Source organism: Typopeltis vanoorti, chromosome 12 (assembly GCF_054136105.1).
Source record: "Typopeltis vanoorti isolate ZY-2024b chromosome 12, IOZ_Tvanoo_1.0, whole genome shotgun sequence".
NCBI classification, from domain to species: Eukaryota; Metazoa; Arthropoda; class Arachnida; order Uropygi; family Thelyphonidae; genus Typopeltis; species Typopeltis vanoorti.
The window spans coordinates 23,196,749-23,222,968 of NC_143560.1; the positions used below are offsets into that span (position 1 = coordinate 23,196,749).

The 26,220-nt window shown below is 36.7% G+C and overlaps 1 protein-coding gene across 1 annotated transcript in view; it reads right to left on the reverse strand.

Moving 5' to 3' along the window:
• The window catches only part of LOC150100631 (fibrillin-1-like), a 1,594,375-nt gene that overhangs the window by 287,513 nt on the left and 1,280,642 nt on the right, over positions 1-26,220 (reverse strand). The window contains exons 54-55 of the mRNA XM_090401848.1: positions 23,511-23,633; positions 6,740-6,865 (exon numbers count right to left, since the gene is read on the reverse strand). Coding sequence (XP_090257974.1) covers positions 6,740-6,865; positions 23,511-23,633 — 249 coding nt within the window. The remainder of the gene's footprint in view (positions 1-6,739; positions 6,866-23,510; positions 23,634-26,220) is intronic.

The following is a 26,220-nucleotide window of genomic DNA, read 5'->3' on the forward strand; positions in this document are numbered from 1 at the left end:
ACTTTTACTAAAAACAACATGGCACTGGATCCACAGACTGTGGTCTGGAAAAGGAAAGCAAAATAAACTGAGAGGTAAAGAATTCAGAAAGAAAAGTGTAAAAAGAAAGAGTCAAAAGGATCTCGTTAATTCACACATTCATCCTTATCAGGAACAAACAGGGAGGAAGAGTCCCAAATGGAGAAGGAAGAAGAAAGGAAAATGTTTTGATAAAAGCAGAGGAATTGCAGCTGCTCAAGGTGAATATGTGGGGAGGGAGATAGGAATAAATAATGGAAGTGATTTTGAGGTACTGTGGCCTGAAATGGTGGTATACAAGATTAGATATTTACTGAAATGTTGTTGAAGGCCTGAAAATATGAGGCATGATGACAAGGAAACGTTTAAGCAAATTGAACAATAGAGTGATTGTTATTGGTAGATATAATTATGGAAATATAGACTGGAATGAAGAGGTGCATCTAAGAGCAGAGAAAAAGAATTTTGTTACTTTATGAGAGACAACCACTTTGGATAGTATAACAGAGGACACACATACAAGCAACAGTTAGCTAATGAAGCAAAAAAAAAAAAATCCTAGGAGTTCTTTTGATATGTAGCCAACAAAAAAAAAGAATGATTATGGAAAGATGACATTGATTGAAGAAAATGGTATAAGGACAACTACTGTGGAAAATATAGTGGAGATACTTAATGAGCAGTTCATGAAGGTCTTTTATTTTTGTGAATGTGATGTCATGGAGAGATTGAGAGCAGTTGATGATGGGGAAAAGAAACTGACTGTAAGTGAGCAAGAGGTGTATGGGGAATTGAGCAAACTTCTGTAAGTTTGCTCAGTTCCTTAAGTTTGCTTAAGTAAGGCTGTGGTACTTGATAATATATCACCACGAATTCTAAAGGAATGTGCCAGGAGTTGACATCTGCTTTGACATATTTTTTTAATATGAGTCTTGCACTGGGCTGAGTTCCAAAGGAATGGAAGGAGGGAAAGATTGTGGCAGTTCATAAAGGAGATGTTAGATCTCAGGCATCAAATTATAGGCCTATTTGTGTGTCAGGTGTTGTGGTTAAATTGTTGGAGAAGCTGGTGACAACTAGGATCCAGAAGTGGGTTGACAACAATGGAATTATCCTTGGACAGCATGGATTTGATAAAGGGAGGTCATGTTTTAGTAATCTACTTACTTATTACAATAAGGTGATGGCTTAAGTGTTTAAGGCACGGTATGATGAGCTGTGTGTGTGTGTATTTCAAAAGGAACTCCTAGATGAGTCTTTGACTCCATGGGGTCTTGGGATAATAATGATAATATACTTGAGTGTTCATAATTATTACTGCATCAAAGGATGTTATTATGAACAAGTGTCACCCTGGCTGGTCTGCTCTCCAGCCAAGAGTGTTTGAATTCTGCTATGTGCATGGATGTTTGTGATTGTTTTGTTAATTCACACATTCACACATACAAATAAATACACACTCCCAAGATAGACTGGGTCACCATGGGAGAAGTAGACTCAATCCTCCCACATTAGGGAAAGGCCTTCACCAAGCAGTGGGAATTTACAGGATGAATGTCATCATCACAAATAAGTAGTTGGGTAATAATACTGTGAAAGATAATAGTTTGGTATTAAATCATGGCATTCCATGATTGAGTGTGCAATATAGTGCAAAGTTGGAATAAGGATGGAGAAGTGAACTTAATCACACACTCACTTATTCTTCATGGAATGAGAAGTTTTGGTTAGTAAGAGGTATTATAGGAATTAGGTAAACTCAATAGTAATACCCTGACTTACGTGAATCCGGAGTTATGCGGTTTCTTATATATACGTATTCCCATCCTGCTTCACCACTAGTTGTATCTTTCCAGTGTGAGCCGTGTCTACAAACCTTGCGATTGTTTATTGTTATGTTCTTGATAAAAATTTTATCACATAAAAAATAATAATGTCGTCCAAAAGAAGCAAGTCCAATTCTTCTACAGCTAGCAAGAAAAGCAAAACATTGACTTTGAAAACAAAACTCCACATTATTAAGGATTTTGAAGGTGGAATGAAAATTTGTCAGCTAGCAAAGAAGTTCGATCTACAGGAATTCACAGTAAGAACAATGATAAAAGATAAAGAAAGAATTCTCGCTGCTGTGAAAAATGCCCAATCATTGAATTCAAGCATAATTTGTAAACGTCATGGGATTATTGGTGAGATGGAAACAATGCTTAAATTATGGTGTGATAATCAGGTGAGAGTAAAAAATTTTCCAGGTGATCAAACGACAATATGTAGCCAAGCCAAGCTGATTTTTGAGAGGCTAAAAGTAGAAGCTGGAGAAGCGACGAAAGAAGAAAATTTCGTGGCTGGTAATGGTTGGTTCAACCGATTTAAAAATCGCTGTAACTGGCACAGCATCACAGAGAGTGGAGAGGTGGCAAGCACTGATAAAGAGGCTACGTCTTCTTTTCCTGAGCCACTTAAGGCTATCATTGAGGAAGGTAGTAGCTATAGCAGTCAAACCATATTTAATGTAGATGAGATCGGCTTGTTCTGGAAAAAAATGCCTAAGAGAACTTTCATCGCATGTGAAGAAAAAACGTTTCCTGGCTTTAAGGCTTCCAAAGACCAGTTGACAGTAATGCTTCGTAGAAATGCAGCTGATGATTGCAAGTTAAAACCTCTCTTAATTTATCGCTCCGAAAATCCAAGCGCTCTAAAAAAAAATCTAAAGCTGACTTGCCAGTAATTTGGAAGTCAAATTCTAAAGCTTGGGTGACAGCTTCTATTTTTGAAGACTGGTTTGGTCACCACTTCATACCTGAAGTTGAACGTTATTGCCAGTTTAAAAAAATTCTGTTTAAAGTTATGCTCATTATTGATAATGCACCTGGTCACCCTCCTGCAACTTTAATTGATTTTGATCCACGTGTAAAAGTTGTTTTCATGCCTCCAAATACAACCAGCTTACTTCAACTGATGGACCAAGGAGTTGTCAAAACATTCAAAGTGTATACACACGGCGCTCATTTGTAAGTCTGAATGAAGTTATGAGGTAAAATGAGCAACTGTCTGTTAAAGAGTTTTGGAATTTTAGATGCTGTAAGGATTATCGGAGATTCTTGGGGTAAAATTTCCCAAAAAACCTTGAATGGTGTCGGGAAAAAACTTAGTCCATTCTTTTTTAAATGAGAAACGGAAATGTTGCCAGAAACTGATCAAGCTGCTGAGGCAATAGAAGAAGTTGTCGACCTTGCCAGGCAATTAGATTTAGAAGTTGACAGAGAAGATGTCAGCGAGCTGTTAGACTCACATAACAAGGAGCTTACAATCGACGAGCTCATAGAGATGCATGAGCAAAGCACTATTAAAGAGACCGAAACCTCAGATCCAGTTCTACCAGAAAGGCACACGACAATTGCAAAATTAACAGAGGGTCTCAGCTTAATTAAGAAAGATTTACAGATTTTGGAGGACATAGATTCTAACGAGGAACGAATTGCAGCCACAAGGAAAGGAATAAAAAAATCATTGGCTTGCTATGAAGAAATTTTACATGACAAGAAAAAGACATTATGCCGTCAGACGAATCTATTAGATTTTATGAAACCATCGACATCGAAATAACTTTCTTTTTTTTATGTACGAAAAACTACAATTATGATTATATTTCTTAAAAAATATAGGTGTTTTTGTAAACCTTTGGTCCCAATTAACTAATATTTTGTATGTTTGTATATATAAATTACATGCAAAATTATACCCCAAGTTATGCGAATTCGTCTTATGCGCTTTTTGTTGGCGCCTACCTACCGTGTCATTTTGAGGTTTTACTGTATTAATAAGTGACAGGACTTCATAGTATACAGCAATGTATTTTAAAATGATGTTCTAAGGGATTATTGGGAATCTTGACATTGTGGGCAAGCCATGTAATAGGACAGTCTCTACCCCTTAAAAAAAAAAAGCTATAAGAACAAACCTGATATTGTTGCTCCTTAGGATGATTTGCACACACTGCATAACTGTTAACAAATTTGAAGTGAAGAATCTGTACCAAAAGAAGTGGTAGAGATAAGAAATCTGGAGTTAAATTTAAAAGACACTTTGTGTGAATTGTGAGGATAACATAAATGATTAGAAATAATGATAAGAAATTGATTAGATGATCATAAACTGATCAAGTTATATGTCCACTGTACAAGGGATTTAGAAAGAATGAAGAAAAGAGTGAAGAACTGAATGAGGGTATTAGATCTGTGGAATATTCAGTACACGAAATAGTGAGGGAATGTCTTCTGCTTAATAAGATTGAGAGTATGATATGAATGAGACAAAACTGGTTGTATATAAGACTAACACAGAAAAGATTTTTCAGAGAGTGGGGGAAGATAGGGAAAGAATGGGACACTCAATATTAATATAAAAACTTCTAGAAGTTTTTATATTATTATTATTATTATTATTATTATTATTAAGCGAAATCACCAGGGAGTCAGGAAATCATCGAGGGAGCCACATACTACATGTGCCAGTTATCATACTTATTCTTGAGTTCATTCACATTGCTTGCACACACCACATTTAGCAGCATTCATTCTCAGCTACCAAGGATATCCTCTTGTCCTTTCCCCACCCTCCATTAATTGAAAAATTCCATTAATTGAAATCTTGTGTAACCTTTTGAGAAGTTTGTAAGTTTTAATCATATCAACCCTCTTTCTCCTGATTGCTAGTGCCGGCAGCATACAAATTCTCAGTATGACTTCATATTAGTATTCCTCAATCCTGATATAATTTTTGACACTCTCCTTTTCACTCTCTCCACTGTATCAGAATCACAACAGAAACCAGGAGATCAGACCCGTGACAATAGTCTAAGTGAGGTCTTATCAAGACCTTGTGAAGAGGCAAAATGGCATCCTTATCTTTACACGTGAAAGTTCGTTTCTGCACTCCAATTATCTTTTTAGTTGTATTTGCAATCTTTGATACATGGTCCCAGAACTTCAATTTGCTATTTACTAACACTCCAACATCCCTAGACTCATCAGTTTCTTCTAGCATAATCCCACCAATATAATATGACATTGGATATCTAATCATGCCAAAGTGAATGACTTTACATTTACTGACATCCATTTTCCCATGCCCACAATTCCAGCCTATTCAAATCATTCTGCAAATACTGCATATCAGCAGGATTCCTGATTATCCTACCTATCTTAAATCATCAGCAAATAGCTGCATGTCACCTGTCAAATCCTTCCCAATATCATTAATGTGCAAATTGAATAACAGTGGACCAAGGACTGATCCTTGTGGAACACCACTAGTTACTCTAAATCTTACAGAGTTACATCCTCTGTACACCATGGATGGTGTGAGTCTAATAGTCTAATATATAATCCAAACCCATATTCTCCAATTTATGCAGCAGTCTTCCATATGTTGTATTCCGCCAAAAGAATTTAGCAAAATCAAAAAGTATAATGGTATATCCATTCTCCTTGTCTAGTTCAATGGTAACATTATTATAGAATGTGAGCAAGTTGCTAAAACATGACCTTCCCTTAGTAAATCCATGTGTTCAGTGCAAAGTAGAAATTCTCTGTCAACCCATTTCTGAATGCAAGCCCTGACCAATTTTCCCCAAATCTTCAACACCATGCCTGAGATACTGACTGGTCGATAGCTGGATACATTAGTCTTTGCACTAGTCTTGTGCAATGGAATTACCATACATTCTTTCCATTCCTGTGGAATTTTCCCTGTTCTGAGATTCAGGTTATATAGCATGGTTAAAGGTATGGTCAGTTCAGCTGAACACTCTTTTAGCATCTGTACTGATATCCCATCAATCAATATCACTGAATTCTTATTCAGTTTATGCAACAGCTCTCATACACATGAGTTTCTTCTGAAGAGGCAGCAGCGAACTCAGTATTGCATATACCAGGTTGATAGCTTTTAGCAAAATGGGCACTCATTAGTTGAACAACCTCTTCTGCATCTGTTACCCACACATCTGCATTCAGAAGAGTTATTCTTTCATATTCATTCTTTCTTTTACCTTGCAGCATATCAAGAGAATTCTTGTGGGTTGTCCTTAGCTTGCAGAGCGAATTTCTTTTCCTACTCAGACTTAGCTTTCCGTACAACAGTTGTGACTATTCTAGCCTGCAGCTTAAAATTTTCATAACAGACATCATCGTTATGCATACAGTATTCTTTCCACATCATCCATTTCTTATGAAGCTTTTGCTTAATAAGATTACATACATCCATTTTGATTCCTACCCTATTTATTCTTTGAACTCCCAGGACACATCCTGATACTGCATCGTTTAAATGTTTTTTAAATGCTTCCCATGCACTGTTGATATTCTTCCCATCCATCTTGGTCATAATTTCCTGCTTTGTATTTCAGCATGTAATCTTTTCTGAATTGAACATTCATAAAATTAGTCACTTGCCAAGTGAGTACCGCATGATCAGTGTCACCAACTGGAGGCAGAATAGTTACATCTTTAACTGAAACACTCTCTGACACTATAATCAAATCTATATAATATATATAAGGAGGGTGGATGTAAACAAGGGAGTGAGAACCAACCATGATAATGATTTTTTTTTATTACAAGGAGTAATAATCATAAAATCAACATGCTCTGCCAATTCATTCACACAAGCCACAGGATTAAAAATTACATAGTTCATTAATAAGTTAAAAGGTTTTTACTACCTGTGCACTCTTTTTCAGAGGATGATAACTCAAATCCTTCAAAACATTCACAACGATAGCTTCCTCTGGTATTTATACAACGACCATTAAGGCATATGTTAAGGATGGTTGTGCATTCATTTATATCTGTAAAAATATAAATCACATTGAAATAAATAACATGTATTTTAATACATAAAATAAGCTACATTGATAGTTAGAATTATTATAAGATTTTGTAATACTTCATATTTATTTATATTTATCTAAACATACAATACAATAACTCTAAAATGTTTAATTTGCAAATCTTAAAAATACAAGGATCTTACAAGGTGACTTTCCAGAATGTTATAATATATAATATTGGGTCTATAGTACACATGAAATTTACTCATTCACTATATTTTGTAAAGCATACTTTACTGATAGTATGGTTTAGTGATTTATCGCCAAGTTCTCTGCCACATTACAGAAGTGCCTAATTAAGCAATTATGCAGTCATTATCTCTTTCAAATAGTCTTCATGACTGAACCACAAAGTAACCTGTCACACCCAGTTGTGTTTCCAAATTCCAATCTTCATCAGCATTTGTTATATGCACTTCAACATTAAGAATGTATCTGCTTTTGTTTTCTTGTATAATAAATGTCTTTTAGTCCCTACTTGATCAATTTTTCTTTGATATATTATTTTAGGTGTGCATGTATATTTCTGGTCTGATGAGATTATATATAACTTGATCCAAAACAATGAAAAAATACATCAACAGCTGTAACAACATATTCTCAGTTGACTTGGTCAATCGGCTAACTCACTTTTCGTCGAAAGAGACCGCATAAAGGTTCCTAACATCACTGATGGGAATCAAATCCAGCTCTTTCCAACCAAAGGGATTTGTCTATACTGACTGAGCTACAGATCATTGTAGGAGACAACACTAACTTTTATACAAACAATACCTATTATACTTATCTTTAAACGCGTTCACTTTCGGGGCACTCACAGTTAATTCTGGCAATTCATTCCACTCACTCACCACTCTCTAAACAAAATATCTAGTCCAACACACCCTTACTAACCACATTCTTAAGACATCTTCCAGGGTGACCTCTAGTACTCTCTCTAGTCATCATGTATTGAAAAATTTCAACTGTGTAGTTTTATAGAATCCTTTTAATAACTTATAACTACCATGTCCCCTCTTTTTCTGCCTATTACCTTAACTTTACAACACACCTTCAACATATACTCATAGGCAATATTCTACAAACCTGCCACCAGAGTGGTCATTCATCTCTGGATCCTCTCAACATGCTGGCCTGGTTGGCGTATCTGCTCTCCAGTCAAAAGGATGTGGGTTCGAATCCTGACGTGGGCATGGATGTTTGTGATTGTCTGTGAAAATACTAATGGTGGAGGGCAGATGGCGTTGGTGTAGTTGCGGTTTGTTGTAGTTGGCGGAGACAGAGAGTTGTAGAGTAGGTGCCCTCCCTCGATGAGTCTTTGGACTCCCTGGAGGTGTCATGTAATAATAATAATAATAATAATAATAATAATAATAATAATAATAATTTTGAAGATGAGTTGAAAATTGATATTGTCAGTGTTCCCACAGAGGAATACTGATATAAAATATGCTTAAAGAACTGCAATCTACATAAGAAATCCCATATTTATTCCTCATTTGGAATACTGATATTAACTTTCAGTTCATCTTTAAAGCTTTAAAAGAGCAAAACCAAAACCATTCAATCCTTCTATTTTATATATATATATATATATATATATATATATATATATATATATATATATATATAAATTAGAAAATAAATTATATACATGTAAATTATGCTCAACACTCTCATATCTGTAATCTCTTGTCTTTGATCAAGTACTTTATTAACCGAACTCTCAGATCCATAACTTAAACTGCTTGGAACACCCTATGGTACATGAGGGGTGTTCAAAAAAAGAGTGAACTTTTAAAATTGCATGCCAACCGGCACAGAGAGCACACTGCAACTACTGAGCACACCTAGCAGCAAGTTTCGACAACAAACTGCCATTTATCTGTTCTGCTGAGCATTAGTCGTTGAGTTACATCTGCTGAAGTGAGCACATGCACAAGCTGTTCGTCAGATTAGTGAGAATGTATCAATGAAAAAGCTTGAAGAACAATTTATGTGTGAAATTTTGTTGCAAACTTGAGAAAAATTTTACAGAGACATTTCAATTCTTAACCAAGCATATGGGGAGGACTGTATGAGGTGAACGCAGTGCTATGAGTGGTTTAAGCGTCAATGGATAAATCTGTCAAAGATCAAGGTGATGTTAGTTGTGTTTTTTTGATTGGAAAGGAATTGTCCATTATGAATTTGTACCATGTGGTCAGATGGTAAACAGAGAGTTGTACCAGGAAATTTTAGTGCATTTGAGGGATGCTGTGCGCAGGAAGAGGCCTGAATTGTGGGAAAACCAGACTTGGACATTGCACCATGACAATGCACCCGCCCACGTGTCATTCCTCATATACCCTATTCTCTGAACTTAGCCCCAGCAGACTTTTTCTTGTTTCCCAAATTTAAAACCACTTTGAAAGGATGTCGTTTCCAAACCATAGAGGAGATTCAGGTAAATGCAATAAGAGAACTGTGTGGCATCACAAAAAGTGCATTCCAGGAAGCATTCCAATAATGGAAGAAACGTTGATAATGGTGTATTGCTAGAAGAAGCGACTACTTAGAAAGGGACATTGCTTAAAATGTTGAAAAATAAGCAATAAAGTCTTTATAGCAAAAGTTTGATTTTTTTTTTTTTTTTTTTTTTTTGTACATGCCTTGTACTGCTAGTTTCATGTTTTGCTCAATTTCTCTTTTATTCCATATAAATTTATTCATATTGCTTCCCATTATACCAGCTAAATTACATTCATTAAATTAAATTAATTTTACTTGTTTTATAGGTTCTCCATTTGGAGAACTTTTTCATTATGGGAATATATATTTTATCATCACGTTCTCATCATGGGAATATAAGAGTTGTTTGAAAAGTTTGGTAAATTTCCAATAGATGTCGATATAATTCATTCATTCATACCAGTGTTGGCATGTTTCATCTTTTTCGTGACCAATGACAAAATTTTTGCTACACGTGGCACATAGTTCTCATTTGACAAACATTTAAAATGACCATGTTCGCATTTTTCATAAAAATGGAGAAAAACGAGTTTCATGCAGTGATAAAAAACTTTTATTTGAAGAAGTGGACAGCCTTGCAGATCAAAGCCAAGTTAGATGCACTTCATGGGGACTTTGCATCAGCATTAAAGACTATTTATTTTTGGATAAATAATTATAAACATGGTTGTAAGTCCATCGAAGATGAAGGAAATGATTGACAAAATCCATGGTATCATTATGGAAGACCACCAGGTGAAAGTGTGTGAGATTGTTGAGATTGTAGCATCTCAACTGAATGGGTGTATAATATCCTGCAAGAAAAATTGCACATGAAAAAGCTGTGTGCATGATGGGTGCTTCGATTGTTGACTGTTGGTCAAAAACGCTTGCGAAAAGACATTTCAACACAGTGTTTGACAATGTTTAATCGCAATTCGCAGGATTTTTTGTGTTGATTCGTGATTGTAGACGAAACTCAGATCCACCTCTACACACCTGAGTCCAAGCAGCAGTCAAAACAGTGGACAATGCCAGTGAAAGAGCACTGAAAAAAGTGAAGACCATGTTGTCAGCTGAAAAGGTGATGGCCACTGTTATTTGGAATTCCCAAAGAATTATTATGACAGACTATTTGGAAAAGGGTAAAACAATAACAGCAGTCTATCATGCGTTATTGTTGGACTGTTTAAAAGAAGAATTGAAGAAAAAACAATGAAGAAAAAATGTTTTATACTTATAGTTAACTTATACTTATATAGTTATACTATAGTTATACTTATTTAGCGTTTAGTTGTAATAGTTCCTCGACACAATTTTTAATAATGGTGGCAGTGGCAGCTGAAATTGTAAATGGCATATCACCAAGTCCTCCCCCATTTAAGGATTGGATTTTGTGGGATATAATAAGGTATTTTGTGGCATGCGGGACTTGTGGAATGTATGCGTCCTCCTGGTGGTTGTATATGTGGCAGGTGAGAGGAGAAATATGCATATGCGCAAAATGCAGGCATTGGGAGGAACGTGGTGAGCTAGAGATGATTATAACTGATCTCACTGAGACTATAAATGACATCGTTGAGTCAGAGGCAGGAGATTCTCCACGTAGAGAGATGAGTGGTATGATAGAGGATGAGAATAGCGCGAGAAATATGAATGAAAAAATAAGAGTGGGGATTGTGGAAAGGTTGAATGATTGTGAAGTTTTCGGAGATGGTCTAAATTGGGAGGATGAATGGCAAGCAAGAGTGGCTGACTTGCAGAGAGAGATAGATGAGCTGAAATAACAGGTGGAATGAGATGAGACATGTGGAAGATGAGATTAGGTAAATGGAAGGAATGAATGCAAGGCAAATCAGAGTAGGAGTGAGAGAGAGTTATGGGAATGATAGAAGAGGAGAGAATAGGAACAGCAGAAGACAGGGAATGAGAGAGTGTTATGGAAATGGTAGAAGAACAGAGAATAGGAACAGTAGAAGAGAAGGAATGATAGATAGAAGAGAAGAGAATAGGAACAGTAGAAGAGAGGGAATGAGAGAGAGTTATGGGAATGGTAGAAGAGGAGAGAATGGAAACAGTAGAAGAGAGGGAATGAGAAGAATGTGAGGGAGCACTGGAACGAGGATAGAGTGATGTCAGGAATGCAGGTAAGTAGGAGAATATACAGAGAAAGTGCAAGAGGAGAGAGAGTGAGGGATGCAGGTGAGCAATCGAGGAACAGGTTGGTAAGAGGGGTAATGTAAGGGGGACTCAATGATCCATGGTGTACAAGATAGGATGCGTGAGGAGTGTTTGCCTGGAGGAACAATAGAAAATGTGGCTATGGCAATTAAGAGGGGTGAAAAGGTGGATGAGATGATTGTGATGGTGGGAACAAATGACTTGAGAGGCAATGTAAATTGGGCAGCAAGAGATATGAGATTCTTGCTTGAGGTGGTACAAAAGAAAATGCAGAGAGGAAAGATAGTGTGCATGTTACCTAGGTATGATAGTGACGAGCTGAGCAAAAGCACAGTAATATTGAATAACATAATAGCTAGAATGTGTCAGGACTGGAATATGTGGATGATTGAAGGGCATTTGAAGACAGAAAGGAATTATATGCAAGAGACCGCTTGCATTTGAATGAGGGAGCACATAGGCATCTAGAGAGATTACTGTTCTGAACGAGTCGGTGTATCAATGCAGGGAAACTAGAATACCCAGGGTGGGTGATAGCAGGGGTGGCCTCTTGTAGGAATAGGTACTTGGGAGAAGGGGGGGGGACCACATCAGGTAAAGGTGAGTCCAGTGGAGTCTAGAGGGGATAATGCCAGGTATAGAAACAGTGGAATTTTTATTCTTTATACTAATGCCAGGAGTATCTGGAATAAAGGAGAGGAATTGGTGGCGCTGAAAGAATCAGTTTGGCCAAAGATTATTGGGATCACTGAAACGTGGTTGACAGAAGAGGATATAATAACAGGAAGAGAAGTAGCTGGGTACAGCATTTTTCGGCAGGATAGGAAGGGAAAGCATGGTGGTGGAGTACTGTTTATGATAAATAATGACTTATGTCATCTGAGAGTAAGCTTTGAAGGCAGTGACACTAATGATTTTGAAAACATATGGTGTGAGGTAGAGGTGGGCAATACAGGATATTTAGTGGGGTGTTGCTACAAACCAAGAAGCACAGAGGAGGGGAACCAAGAGATGTTGAGACAGTTCAGCTTAACAAGTGTAAGAGGAATGATTATTATGGGAGATTTTAACTACAGCAGTATAAATGGGGATGGGAAGATGAATGTAGCAATAAGGAAATGGAATTTCTAGAATTCTTGAGGGGCAAATGTCTTAGGCAACATGTAATACAGGGAACAAGAGGTTCAAAAGTTTTGGATTTGGTCACAGCATCAGAAGAGTTGATAATAACTGAGATGACATTTCTACCACCAGTTGGAGAGAGTGACCATGTGGTTTTGAATTGGAAGATGAATAGACATGCAAGAGTATCAAAGGAAGGTATGTGGAAGGTATGTGGAATTATAAGGCAGGTGATTATAATAGTTTTAGATATCACCTTGGGGAAGTTTCATGAAGGGAGGAATTGGAAGGCCCTGATATCATTAGTGCTTGGGAAATTGTGAAGGAATATTTGTTAGTAGCAATAGTAAGCTGTAACAAGTGAAGAAGAGGACACAATTTGGTGTAAAGTGGATGACAAACAATATTAAACAGGAAGTGCATGTGAAAAAGAGGCTATGGAAGAGACATAAGGAGACAGGTGAAGAGCAGATGCATGAAGAATATGAGACACAGGCCAGGAGAGTGACTAGTATCGGACTGCCCAAAGGAAATCCTAGGGAATTTTTTACGTGGGATAGAAATGGTAACAGAGTGACTGTAGGACATAGTGGAATTGTTCAATGAACACTTTATTGGAGCATTTCATCCTGGATGAGTAAATTTTAATACTAGAGGGATAGAGCAACTTCGAGCTTTATATGTGCAGGAGAAGGGTGTGTTCCAAATACTGAGTATTCTGGATATCAGTAAAGCTCTGGGACTGGATGGTATTTCACCACACATTTTCAGAGAATGTACTAAAGAACTGACAGCTCCGTTGACCTGGCTTTACAATGAAAGTCTGGATATGGGAAAGGTGCCCAGGGAATGGAAGGAGGGTAAAATAGTGCTGCCGCACAAGGGTAGTTGCAGACTGGAAGTGTCTAATTAGAGGCCAGTTTGTGTGTCATCAGTAGTTGTTAAGATCTTGGAGAAATTAGTGAGGGACCATATACTGCATTGGGCAGATGGGGGTAATGTTATCTGTGAGATTCAACATGGAGAGGGATGCTCTTGTTTTTAGTAATATACTAGCCTTTTATAATAAAGTTACAAGACCAGTAGATGAGGGAAAGGCATATACTGCCATTTTCTTGGATATAGTGAAGGCATTCGACATGGTGCCACATGATAAGCTGATATTTAAGTTATAGAACATGGGCTTGGATGTCAGGTTGGTCAACTAAATTCAGGATTGGCTGTCCGATAAGTATCAGAGAGTTGTGTATGGTGGGGCAGTTTCAATGAGACAGAATGTTACAAGTGTGGTCCCACAGGGCTCAGTACTGGGACTTATATTGTTTAACCTTTATATCAATGACATTGTCTGTGTATTGCAAGGGGATATTCAGTTGTTTGCAGATGATCTGAAGCTGGGAAGGGTTATTAGTAATAGTGCAGATGTGGTAGCCCTGCAAGAGGATTTGAATAAGCTAGACAAATGGGCAAATGAATGGGGGTTGTTGGTTTAATGCAGCAAAATGTAAGGGCTTGAGGTTTGGGACACATCAATGGGATGCATACTCTATTGAAGGAGCTATACTGGAGGAAGTAGGGGAGACAAGAGATCTGGGGTTGATGATTGATAGAAACCTGAAGTTTTGGGGACATATTGCAAAGGTGGTGAAAGTAACACAGAGGATTGCTGCAATAATGAGAACGCTGATCTGCAGAGATAAAAGAGTTATCATTCCATTGTATAAGACTATTGTTCTCCGATTTGGTCCCCAGTATTTGAAGGGGATAAATTAACTGTGGAAAGAGTACAAAGGCAGATAACAAAGATAGTTTCAGAACTGTACAATGTTAGTTATGAGGATCAGCTGAGGGAATGTGGACTGCAGAGTTTGGTGGATAGAAGTAGAGGTGGTATGATTGAGACTTTTAAACTGTTGAGAGGTGGTTACAGGGTTGACACTTGGGAGTTCTTTTGCTTGGTTGAACAGTGGTAAGGAGTGATGACAAGGGGCCATCCCTGGAAGTTACGAAAGGAAGCTGTGAGCAAGAGGGTGAGGAGTGGTTTCTTTGCATGGAGGGTCGTTGAACAGTGGAATGCATTGCCTGATAGAGTGGTGTGAGCGAGTACAGTCAATAATTTTAAGGATTGGTATGATAGGGTTTGTGTTTCCTAGGAGGGACCTCCTGTGAGGAGTCTTGATAGACTTTGTGTTTCCTGGGAAGGATTTCCCGTGATGAGTCTTTTGGCTCCATTGAGGCCTGAATAATAATAATAATAAAAAACAGCCAAGACCATGGTACCACACAAAAGAGTGCTCTTTCATCAGGACAATGCACTGTCCCACACAGAGGCCTTCACAATGGCAAAGTTGCATGAATTAAGGTTCGAATTGGTTCCACATCCACCGTATTCTCTGGAGTTGGTCCTGTGTGACTTCTTGTTTCCAAACTTAAAAATTTGGCTCTGTGGAAATAATGTTTTTTGAACAAGGATGTCATCAAGACTGTCAGTGACTATTTAGCACAATTTGAAAAATCCAACTTTTTAGATTGGATGAAAAAATTGGAAACTTGCTGAACCAAATGTTTAGACCTCAATGGAGACTATGTTGAGAAATAAAGATGATTTTTCCAAAAAATGTGTTTAACTTATTTTTTTATGAAACTTTTCAAACAGCCCCTTATATATATTTAATTTAGATATCCCACTTGGTTTAGATGTAAATTCAATGTGATTTAGTTTGGTTTTAGACATAGATATATATTTCGGCTATTGTATATGGTATGTTTAACAGTGTGGCACATGGCTCCAAGGCATAATGGAACCCAAGTCATCTTGTAAAAAGATCAACTTGAGAAATTTTGTGTGGCACATTGGCAATTAAATGTACTCATTACTGAGGATGAGTGAACAACAGATTGAAAGCAAGAGTGGCAACAAAGTGTGTTGCCACTCTTGTCACTATTTCAAAAGCATGTGGTATAATAATATCAAGTGTAGCATGACCAGTGCTTTATACAGTTATATATATATATATATATATATACGTTACTAAAAGGATTTTTATAGGACTGAAACAAAACATTTTTTAGTACATGAGTAAACTAAACATGAATGTTGTTGCTAAGGGCAAGATGAGGTGGGGGAGCAGACTGGATGTTCTGGCTGGAGAGTGGTACCACCATTTTAAGTGATGTACCCTTGAAAATGGAGAACGCTATGGTCTCTAAGTATGTTTGTCATGGCCTTGAAAGGTTCATTCACACTGCATGAAGAAAGGGGGGGGATAGAAACCCTGCACTGGAGACAAAACATCCATTTGCCACTTCATACTTCCAATAAGCTGGGCAGTGCCACATTTCACTGGGTGATGAAGAAAACATCTATCATGCAGTTTCTAGTTGGTATTTCCTCCAACTAGGAAGGTATCTCTTTGTAGTAGGTATAACCCACTGGTTTTGCCAGAGCCCCTTTTGTGAAAACAGGTCACACAATGGGAAGGTGGGAGTTGACTTGACAGGAAGAGGCTGTATATTGTGCATCCCTGCCCATTAGTGGTCCAAGTGGTATAATAATGACAATAATAACATCAGTAATCTCAGGGCTGATGGCAGAGCAAAAGGATGTAGCCAATCCTTTCTCCTCAATTCTAATCTAACCTCTTGATATACTTCCTTCTTTTTCTTTCTCTCCTATTTTGGTTTATACCTCTTGCTATCCTTTTAATCCACCTTTTGAAATTTCTGTTAAGTAAGTCTAAATAATCCACCTCATACCCAGCCATTCTTTTCATCATTTAGCATTTTATAACACACAATTTAAGATAAGATGCTTTCTATGTTTTTCTACCCCTCCTTTAATTATGGAATAATTTAGAGCTTGAGCATGGTGCACTGAGGAAAGAGCCACCACTGTTAACTTTATACTCAGAGCACTATGACACAAAAACAAATTATGATGATTATGACTGGATTCATATTGACCTACACAGAGTCAATAAAATCATTACTGTAAGTACATGCCTAACTGTTATATATATATACACACACACACACACACCATTCTTTAAATGAACTTAAAGAGTGGTACGTAGACATTTAAACCTATTCTGAATAAATAAATAATGCACTCTGCTCATTTATCATTGCCATGCAAAATACCAAAACTCTTCACTATTTACCGATCCCCCCCCCCCAAATCATACTGCCTAAGATTAGAAGTCTAACATGATATCGAGTTTACTAGGATGAAAGGTCAACAAGAATGTAATTTATTTAGAATTTATATTATTAGATATGTGTATACGAATCTCCGTAGCTCAGCTGGTATAGACGAAGCCCTTTGGTTGGAAAGACCTGGGTACGATTCCTGTCCAAGACATGAGGAACCTTTATCTGGTCTTTTCAACTAAAGATGAGTTAGCCAGTCTCATACAGGGTAGGGAGTTTTTTCACTTGGAAACTCAGGTTTTTCATCCCCCAGAGTAGGTAAACCGGCCCGGTGAACACACACACATCTACAAACATAGGACCCATCGGGAGGCATAGGGCTAACTACCTTATCCTCGAGGCAGTTGCAATTTCGAATCATAATAAGCCATGCCTAATATGAGCATTAACAGGCTACTAGGCCTAATATACGTAAGAGGAGGAGGAGGGTATGTGTATAGTTAACCTGCATATCAGAAGCCTTAGTATAACAAATCACCACAGTTATAATTCAATATATATATGTTCCAATTCCATAGATGATAAATTGACTAGGCATCAAATGAAGGATGCAAAATGTTGGTGAAGAAGCAAAAACAAAAATAGGGAGAAACAGAGTGAATCAGTTGCTTCAATAGTGAGACAGAAGAGTGACATGGTAAAGAAGGCAAAATGCAATTAATAGAAAAAAATAGCATGGTAGAGCAGAAAGCAGTCTAAATGAGTTCTTTTGTTATATAGCCCAGAAAAGAAAGTAATTACAGGATAACTTTGGTGAAAGCAAGTTATCCTGTAATTACTTGTAAAACGTAATTCAGTGTAAAACAACTGAACCAAAATATAATGACAACAAATAATAACAATACTGGAAAGATTTAAATTGCAAATTTTTTATTTATAGCAAAATTTTTCTGCTAACCTTTGGAGACTTCAGTGTAGGGTTAAGCCATCAGGTTTACAAGCAAAACTGAAAAGAATATCTAATACAAGTGAAATCTAAAAAGACATATTTTCTTTTTAAATTTCTTGCAACTTAAAAAGAGGCATACTCTTTTTTAGCAGCACAATAACTGGTGTCTTCAGTTATTGTATATTATCTATAATAAATTTAGTTTAATCCTTTATCCCAGTGAGAGCAAACAAAGTTTGCACCTGAATGCTTCAGGACTGAATATAGTGTTGTACTATCTTACCTGGGTAAGTAGTACAACACCAGGCAACTCGTAGCAAAGGTGGAGCAAGATACCAACACTCCTATCCCAGTATCTCCCATAATGCAAAACACATCTCCTTGTGGATATGTATACTGTTATGCATTAAGAGATTGATCACTACCCAGACTAGTTTCGACTTTTATTGAGGTCTCTTCAGTGGGAGCCAGGCCCAAAGTTGGAGATACCAGGCAGAAGCAGTAGCAAGGTCATCTTTATCTATAGGAGTTGCCTAAAGGTTTGCCACCTTTTTTTATTAAATTACTCTGGATTCAGAGAAAGATGTTGAAAGTTTATTTGATAAAGGATTAAACTGGGATAAAGGATTAAACTAAATTTATTATAGTCTAACTTAGTGAAAAATAAACTTTCAATATTGTATATTATCTGTTATATAGATACCATGTCACCAACGCCAGCCCGAGCAAATTTTTGAGTGTGTGCAAGATTTCCACCCTTCGGTTTCATATTTATATTATTTATTAATATAACAAATTTTTATATTAAAATATTAAATTACTAAATAAAAATTTCTGATTAATTTTGTTTCTTAAATAAAAATATTCTATTTATAAGAGAATCAAATTTTCTCAATGAAATTGGATCTAAATGTTTCTGTCCCGGGGATTATCAAAATAAAAATAATTATTCGGAGCTTATATAATTAGAATAAAATATAATTATCTTTATAAATATGTATATATAAATTTAATATTTTTCAAATATATGATATATCCAATTTAATTATTTCTTTTTAAATTTTTTCTGCCTCCAGTATAATTGTAAGATAAACTCTTTGTAAGTTTTCCTCCCTTTTACTTTTCCGCCTGCAGCATTCACCCATTCTTCCCCTGCCTCGAGCCAGGCCTGCATGTCAAACAGATTTTCTTTCTTTTTTTATTTTTTTAATGTGAATCCCATACACAAAAGGTTGTTGACATAGAAGCCAGGAAATGAAAATTATCCATAAAGATATGAACTGCAAATAATTTGAACTAATGCATACAGGTTTGTTGTTTTGCATTTTTTGTAGATTAACTAAGACCAAATCAGGACTGTGGAATTTTCAGTGAGGGAACAGGAGCAGAGTGCAGATTCAGCGATTTGCAAATAAGAAGAGGAGATGAAGAGTTGATATTTTATTTATTTATTTCGTATGATGATACAACGGCTGTGAGCCCCCTTTTATGGGAAAGTACGGCAATATCTCAATTTCCTCACTCTACCCCCCCTGCATAATTTTATCCGGGCTTGAGACTGGCATAGCTTACGAATCAGGCCTATGGCTAGGTCTTAAGTATTCCTGACTGTAATCTGTGTGTGTGTGTGTGTGTGTGTGTGTGTGTGTGTGTGTGTGTGTGTGTGTGTGTGTGTGTGTGTGTGTGTGTTCATGAGGCCAGTTTGACATAAGGAACTTTTATCTGATCTCTTTCGATGAAAGGTCAGTAGCCAGTCTCATACAAAGGCAGGGGATTTTTTCACTCTAAAAACTCAAGTTTCCGAGTGAAAAAACCCTTACCTTCATATGAGACTAACTCACCTTTCATCGAAAGAGACCAAATAAAAGTTCCTCATGTTACAGAGAGGAATCGAACCCAGATCTTTCCAAACAAAGGGCTTTGTCTATACAGACTCAGACTTTCATTGGTAAGAGCAACTTATCAGTATGAGATACGAGGGAAATAGGAAATATTGCAAAATCAATAAGTGGTGATGTGCCATGAGGTTATCCATAGAAATGTTCTGATATTGTACAAGGGAAAAATGTGTATAATTATGGACTGTATAATGGAAAGAATTTCTCATTTTCTCTCTCTCAGTGAAACTTATGAAGACCAGAAATTATACTAATATTGCATCTGTACTTCTTAGCTGCACTTCTTTCCCATTATTCATCAAAATTCTATCCTCCATAACAACTCCCTAGTTATTATAAAATTCTCATGACTCTATTTCTCATCCTGTGTATTTTACCAACTGGACTTGTGACTCTCATAATTATGAATAATTGACTCTATGGAGGAATAATAATTACTCATGCTGTTCATTAACAACCTCTTCTTTAGTACTGTTTTCTAATATTTACTGTGAAAGCCTATTACCATACCAAGTCAGGAAAAATTAATTTACTTAACAAAATACTTTACAGTATGTTTTATAATAAATTTAGTTTAATCCTTTATCCAAGTGTAAGCAAGCAAAGTATGCGCCTGAAGTTAAGGTTAAATAAGGTAGGTGTGAGATGGATGAATAGAGAGATTAAGCATGCGATACAGAGAAAAAGGGCATTGTGGAGGAAGCATAAGAGAAGTGGAAATAACCAATTCCATGAGGTCTACAAAGACCAGGCAAGGAGGTAGACTTGGTTGGTGAGGGTAACTAAAGAGAGGTATGAACAGCAGTTAGCTAATGATGCTAAAAAGAATCCTAAGGAGTTATTTCGATATGTAGCCAGAAAAAGAAAGAAGGATTATGGCAGGATGACATTCATTGCAGAAAATGGTATAAAGACAGCTGTTGCAGAATGTGTGGTGGAGATACTTAATGAGCAGTTCATAAAGGTCTTTCAATCTTGTGAATGTGACTTCATGGAGAGATTGAGAGCAGTTGATGATGGGGAGGAGAGACTAACTGTAAGTGAGCAAGAGGTGTATGGGGAGTTGAGCAAACTAGATGTTAATAAGGCTGTGGGACTTGATAATATATCACCATGTATTCTGAAGGAATGTGCCAGGGAGTTGACACCTGCCTTGACATATTTTTTTTAATATGAGTCTTGCACTCAGTCAAGTTCCTAAGGAGTTGAAGGAGGGCAAGATTGTGCCACTTCATAAAGGAGGTGATCGAATTCAAGCATCAAACTATAGGCCTATCTCTGTGTCAGGTGTTGTGGTTAAGTTGTTGGAGAAGCTTGTGAGAACTAAGATCCAGAATTAGGTTGACAACAATGGTTTATATATATATATATATATATATATATATATTGAAATCTGTGGCGAATTCATTACTAAAAAAAAACAAAAAAACGTACTAACCACAATGATAAGTTTTAATACATAAATATTTCTCCCAAGTATATTATGACATCCTCAGTACAATAATTCAAACAATACTAGGAATAACATACAGTTAGGATGCATGATTACAATGGAATCTCAATATGCATGCAGTAATGTGTTATAGAAGTAAATTAAAATATAACTAAAAAAAATAAATAATAATAACAACATATAAAGAGACTATTTTACACAATTTTGTATGACAATTTCCCATACTTTAGGAATAGTAAGAACGTCGTTGCGGTTTAAATTTGGGCTGTGTAGTAGGGCTTCAGCACTTTCTTTATATCCTAGGTAGATCTGTTCAGAAATGCATCTCGGAACATTAAGACCACATTCGTCTTTTCAAACCACAGAAATCTGGTTTCTCTCAACATGGAGTTGAAAACCCAAACCATAGTATCCATTGGGAAAAGTCAAAACGTTTACATAGATCTTTATAGAAACATGAACGTTTATATAAAAAAAGTGCTAAAGCCCTACTACACAAACAATTTAAACCGCAACAACGTTCTTACTATTCCTAAAGTATGGGAAATTGTCATACAAAATTGTGTAAAATAGTCTCTCTTTTTTTTTTTTTTTTTCAGTTATATTTTAATTTACTTCTATAACACGCTACTGCATGCATATTGAGATTCCATTGTAATCATGCGCCCTAACTATATGTTATTCTTAGTATCATTTGAATTACTGTACTGAGGATATCCCAAGATACTTGGGATTAAATATTTACATATTAAAACTTATCACTGTGGTTAGTACGGGTGTTTTTTTTAGAGAACAATGGTATTATCTTTGATGGACAGCATGGATTTGCTAAAGGGAGGTCACGTTTTAGTAATTTACTTACTTATTACAATAAAGTAACTGCTTCCTTGGACAGAGGAGAAGGATACACAGTAATATACTCGGATTTCACAAAGGCTTTTGATAGAGTACCTCGTGATAAGTTGACAGTCAAACTAGAGCAGTTGGGGTTGGATATTAGATTAATGCATTGGATTGGAACTGGCTATCTGATAGATATGAACAAGTTGTGTATGGGGGAGTGATATCCAGGAAAAGGAGTCATTAGTGGAGTGCCTTAGGGTTCTGTTTTAGGGCCATTACTGTTTAACTTGTATATTAATGATATTGGTGAAGATTTGGATGGAGCTATTCAGTTGTTTGCAGATGATGCAAAGTTGGGATGAACCATGAAGAGTAGAAGATGTTTGTGGCCTTACAAGAAGACTTGAGTAAATTGAGTGATTGGGCATGGAAATGGGGATGTGAGTTCAATGTTGCAAAATGTAAGGTTTTAAAATTTGGAAAACAAAGATGGGATGCAGAATTTATGCTTGGTGAGGATATATTGTTGGAGGTGGAAGAAATAAGAGATCTGGGGATGATAGTGGATAAGGATCTGAAATTTAGAGGACATATAGCCAAAATTGTGAAAACAACACAAAAGCTTCTGGGAATGATGCGGAGGACACTGACATGTAGAAGTAGGGAGATTCTTGTTCCATTGTATAAGGCTTTGATTAGGACACACATGGACTATTGTGCCAGATTTGGTCACCTGGTTTTCAGAAGGATGAAGTGATGTTGGAAAGGGTCCAAAGGCGACTGACTAAGGTAGTTTCTGACCTCTGGAATGTCGAGTATGAGGAAAGATTGAGAAGATGTAATTTGGAGAGTCTGGTGGACAGGAGGAAGAGAGGAGATACGACAGAGACCTACAAGTTAGTAATTGGTTGTTATAGGACCAATGCTGGAGAAGTTCTACAGAAAATAGTGGGAGATCGGGGGATAACCAGAGGTCATCCCTGGAAACTGTATAAAGAGGATATGAGTAGGGGAGTGAGAGGCAGGTTTTTTTCCATGCAGAGTTGTAAATGATTGGAATGCCTTGCCTGAGAGTGTGGTGTCTGCAGGGAGTTTTAGTGTGTTTAAGACATGGTATGATGAGCTGTGTGTGATAAAAGGACCTCCCAGATGAGTCTTTGACTCCATGAGGTCTTGGGGTATAATAATAATAAAGTATCTTCAGGACCGAGGCAACTCGTAGTAAAGGTGGACCAAGCTCTCATCACTCACATCACTTCAGGTGCAAACTTTGTTTGCTTACACTTGGATAAAGGATTAAACTAAATTTATTATAGTCTAACCAAGTGAAAATAAACTTCCAATACTTTATTTTTATTGAATTGATTCTACAGATTCACACACACACACACACATGCACATTCTCTCTCTCTCTCTCTCTCTCTCTCTCTCTCTCTCTCTCTGAAATTACCCAGGTTATTTGGTCCTCTATCTGAGTAAGAGCATATGGAAGCAGATTTTAAGACCATCTGATCTTACCTATACAGTCATCACCTATTCCAATCTGCTGGTATCCTTCAGGACAAATACACATGTATGAACCTACAAGATTTTTACATTCAAAACGACAATCGTTTGCTGGGGTCTGACATTCATCTAGATCTGAAAAAAACATTATTCTGCATAAATATTCAATTTACAAATAACATTCCTCTGCTGAAAAATAAATTATTTCGAATTATTAATTAAAATATTATTATATCATATTAACATACCAAATATAAACTTTTACTTATCGATCACAATAATCCTAAAAAACTGAAAAGCATCATGTTATTTTTAAGACAGAATTATTCATGCAGTTGCTGTCAATTGTTCATTTTTTTAAATGGCAGAATATTCCATGGTGGATGAATTGTGGAATGTACTGCTGATAGTGAGAACACAAACAGCGAACGAGTTTAAGGAGTGGTTAGATAGACCATGTGTTGTCTAAGATGGGCCTCTTAGATACTGATAGCCTCAGTCTGTCCAGAGATTATTAGGATAAATGAAACTTGGTTAATGGAGAATGATATACTGACAGGAGTAGAAGCAGCAGGGTATAGCATATTTTAACAGGATAAGAAGCACAGACGAGGTGGTGGAGTATTACAATAAGTGATGAGTTGTCTCTCTCTCTCAGGGTGGAGGATTCGGGGGATATGGTACTAATTGTTTTGAGAGCACATGGTGTGAAGTTAAGGTGGGTGGGACAGGATATTTAGTGGAATGTTTCATAAGTCAGGGAACATAGAAAGTGAAGAGCATGAGATATTCAGGCAGATGAGTTTAGTAAGTGCAAAACAAGTGATCATTATGGGAGATTTTAAATACAGTAGTATAAATTGGGAAGAGGAAACAACATGCGTAATAGTAAGGGAATGAAATTTCTGCAATTCTTGAGGGACAAATGTCTTAACTGACATGTAATAGAAGGAACACAAGTTCAAGAGTTTTTGATTTGATCACAGCATCAGAGGATCTGATTGTAACTGAGATGTCATCCCTGCCTCCAGTTGGAGAGAGTGAAGATGTAGTTTTAGCTTTGGGAAGAAGAAGAGGCATGCAGAAGAAAGGAATATATATGGAATTCTAAGGCTTGGAGCAGTTCCAAGCAAGAATTGGAAGGACAAGGTTTTTTTTTTTTTTATATCAGCAGTGCATCAGAACAAGTGAAGAAATATTTATTAGCAGCCATAGCAAGTTGTATACCTCAACTGAAACTGAGAATGCTATTTAGTGTAAAATGGATGAAAAACAATATCAATATCAAGTATAAGGAGAGGCGTGAGAAGCAGATGTATGAATAGTATAAGACTCAAGCCAAGAAAGTGACCAGCATGGTATGAAAGTAATATGAGAAGAATGTGACAATGAGAAGAGAGTATATGAAAAGAGGTTAGCCCCGAGATCCAAGGAAAATCCAAAGGAATTCTTTCATTATGTAGCCAGCAGGAAGAGAAATTATTGTGAAGAATGACATAGACAAAATAGGAATACATTGACTAAATGCAGAAGACATAATAGAGTTGTTTCTTGATCAGTTTATTCAGATATTTCATCCTAGAAATGCAGGTTTTATCACTAGAGGAAAGAATGGGGGAGGGTTCAAGGTTTAGAAGCACATAAGTAGAGTGTGTTTCAAATAATAAGCACTGTCAATAAAGCGATCAGACTGTGTCATTTCACCATGTGTTTTAACGAGAACGTGCGCTGACTTGGCTTTTCACTGAGAGTCTAGCTATGGGAAAGATGTCCAAGGAATGGAAGGAAGGTAAGATAGTGTCATTACATAAAGGTAGTGGTAGAACAGCAGTGTTAAATTATAGACCTGCTTTTATTTCTTCTGTAGCTTTAAGTATTTAGTGAAATCAGTGAGAGATTGTATACAGCATTAAGCTGACACAGGTATGTTGTTATCTATGAGGGTCAGCATGAATTTGTTAAGGGGTGCTCTTGTTTTAGTAATCTGATTACCTTTTATAATAAAGTGCAACAGCAGTTGATGATGGAAAGGCATATATTGTCATTTTTTTTGGATTTTGCAAAAGCATTTGACATGGTGTCACATGATAAGCTGACATTTAAGTTACAGTATGTGGGTTTAGATCTCAGAATAGTGAATTAGATTGGGGAATGGCTATCTGATAGAAATCAGAGAATGCTGTATGAAGGAGCAGTATTAAGGACGCAGAGGGCAACAAGTGGGGTTCTACACATCTCTATACATCTTAGAACCTGTATATCCATGACATTTTCAATAGAGTGCAGGGAAATATTCAGTTGTTTGCTGCTAATATGAAGCTGAACAGAGTTATTAGCAATAGCGCCATGTAGTGACCTTTAGGAAGATTTGAATAAGCTGGACAGATGGACAAATTAAGGGGGGGGGGTATCAATTTAATTCAACTAAATGTAAGGTCCAGAAGTTTGGGATCCACTGATGGAAAGGCTGCATATTCTGTTGATGGAACTGTACTAGAGAAAGTGGAGGCAGGAGATCTCAGTGTGATCACTGATAAAAACTTGAAGTTTAGGGAACATATCACAGAGGTGGTGAAGGTAACCCAGAGAATTGCTGCAATACTGAGAACACTGACCAGAAAACATAGAAGGGTAGTGATTCTATTGTATAAGGCCCTGATCAGACCACATCTGGATTAATGAAATCAGATTTGGTCACCAGGATTTGAAGGGTATAAATTAA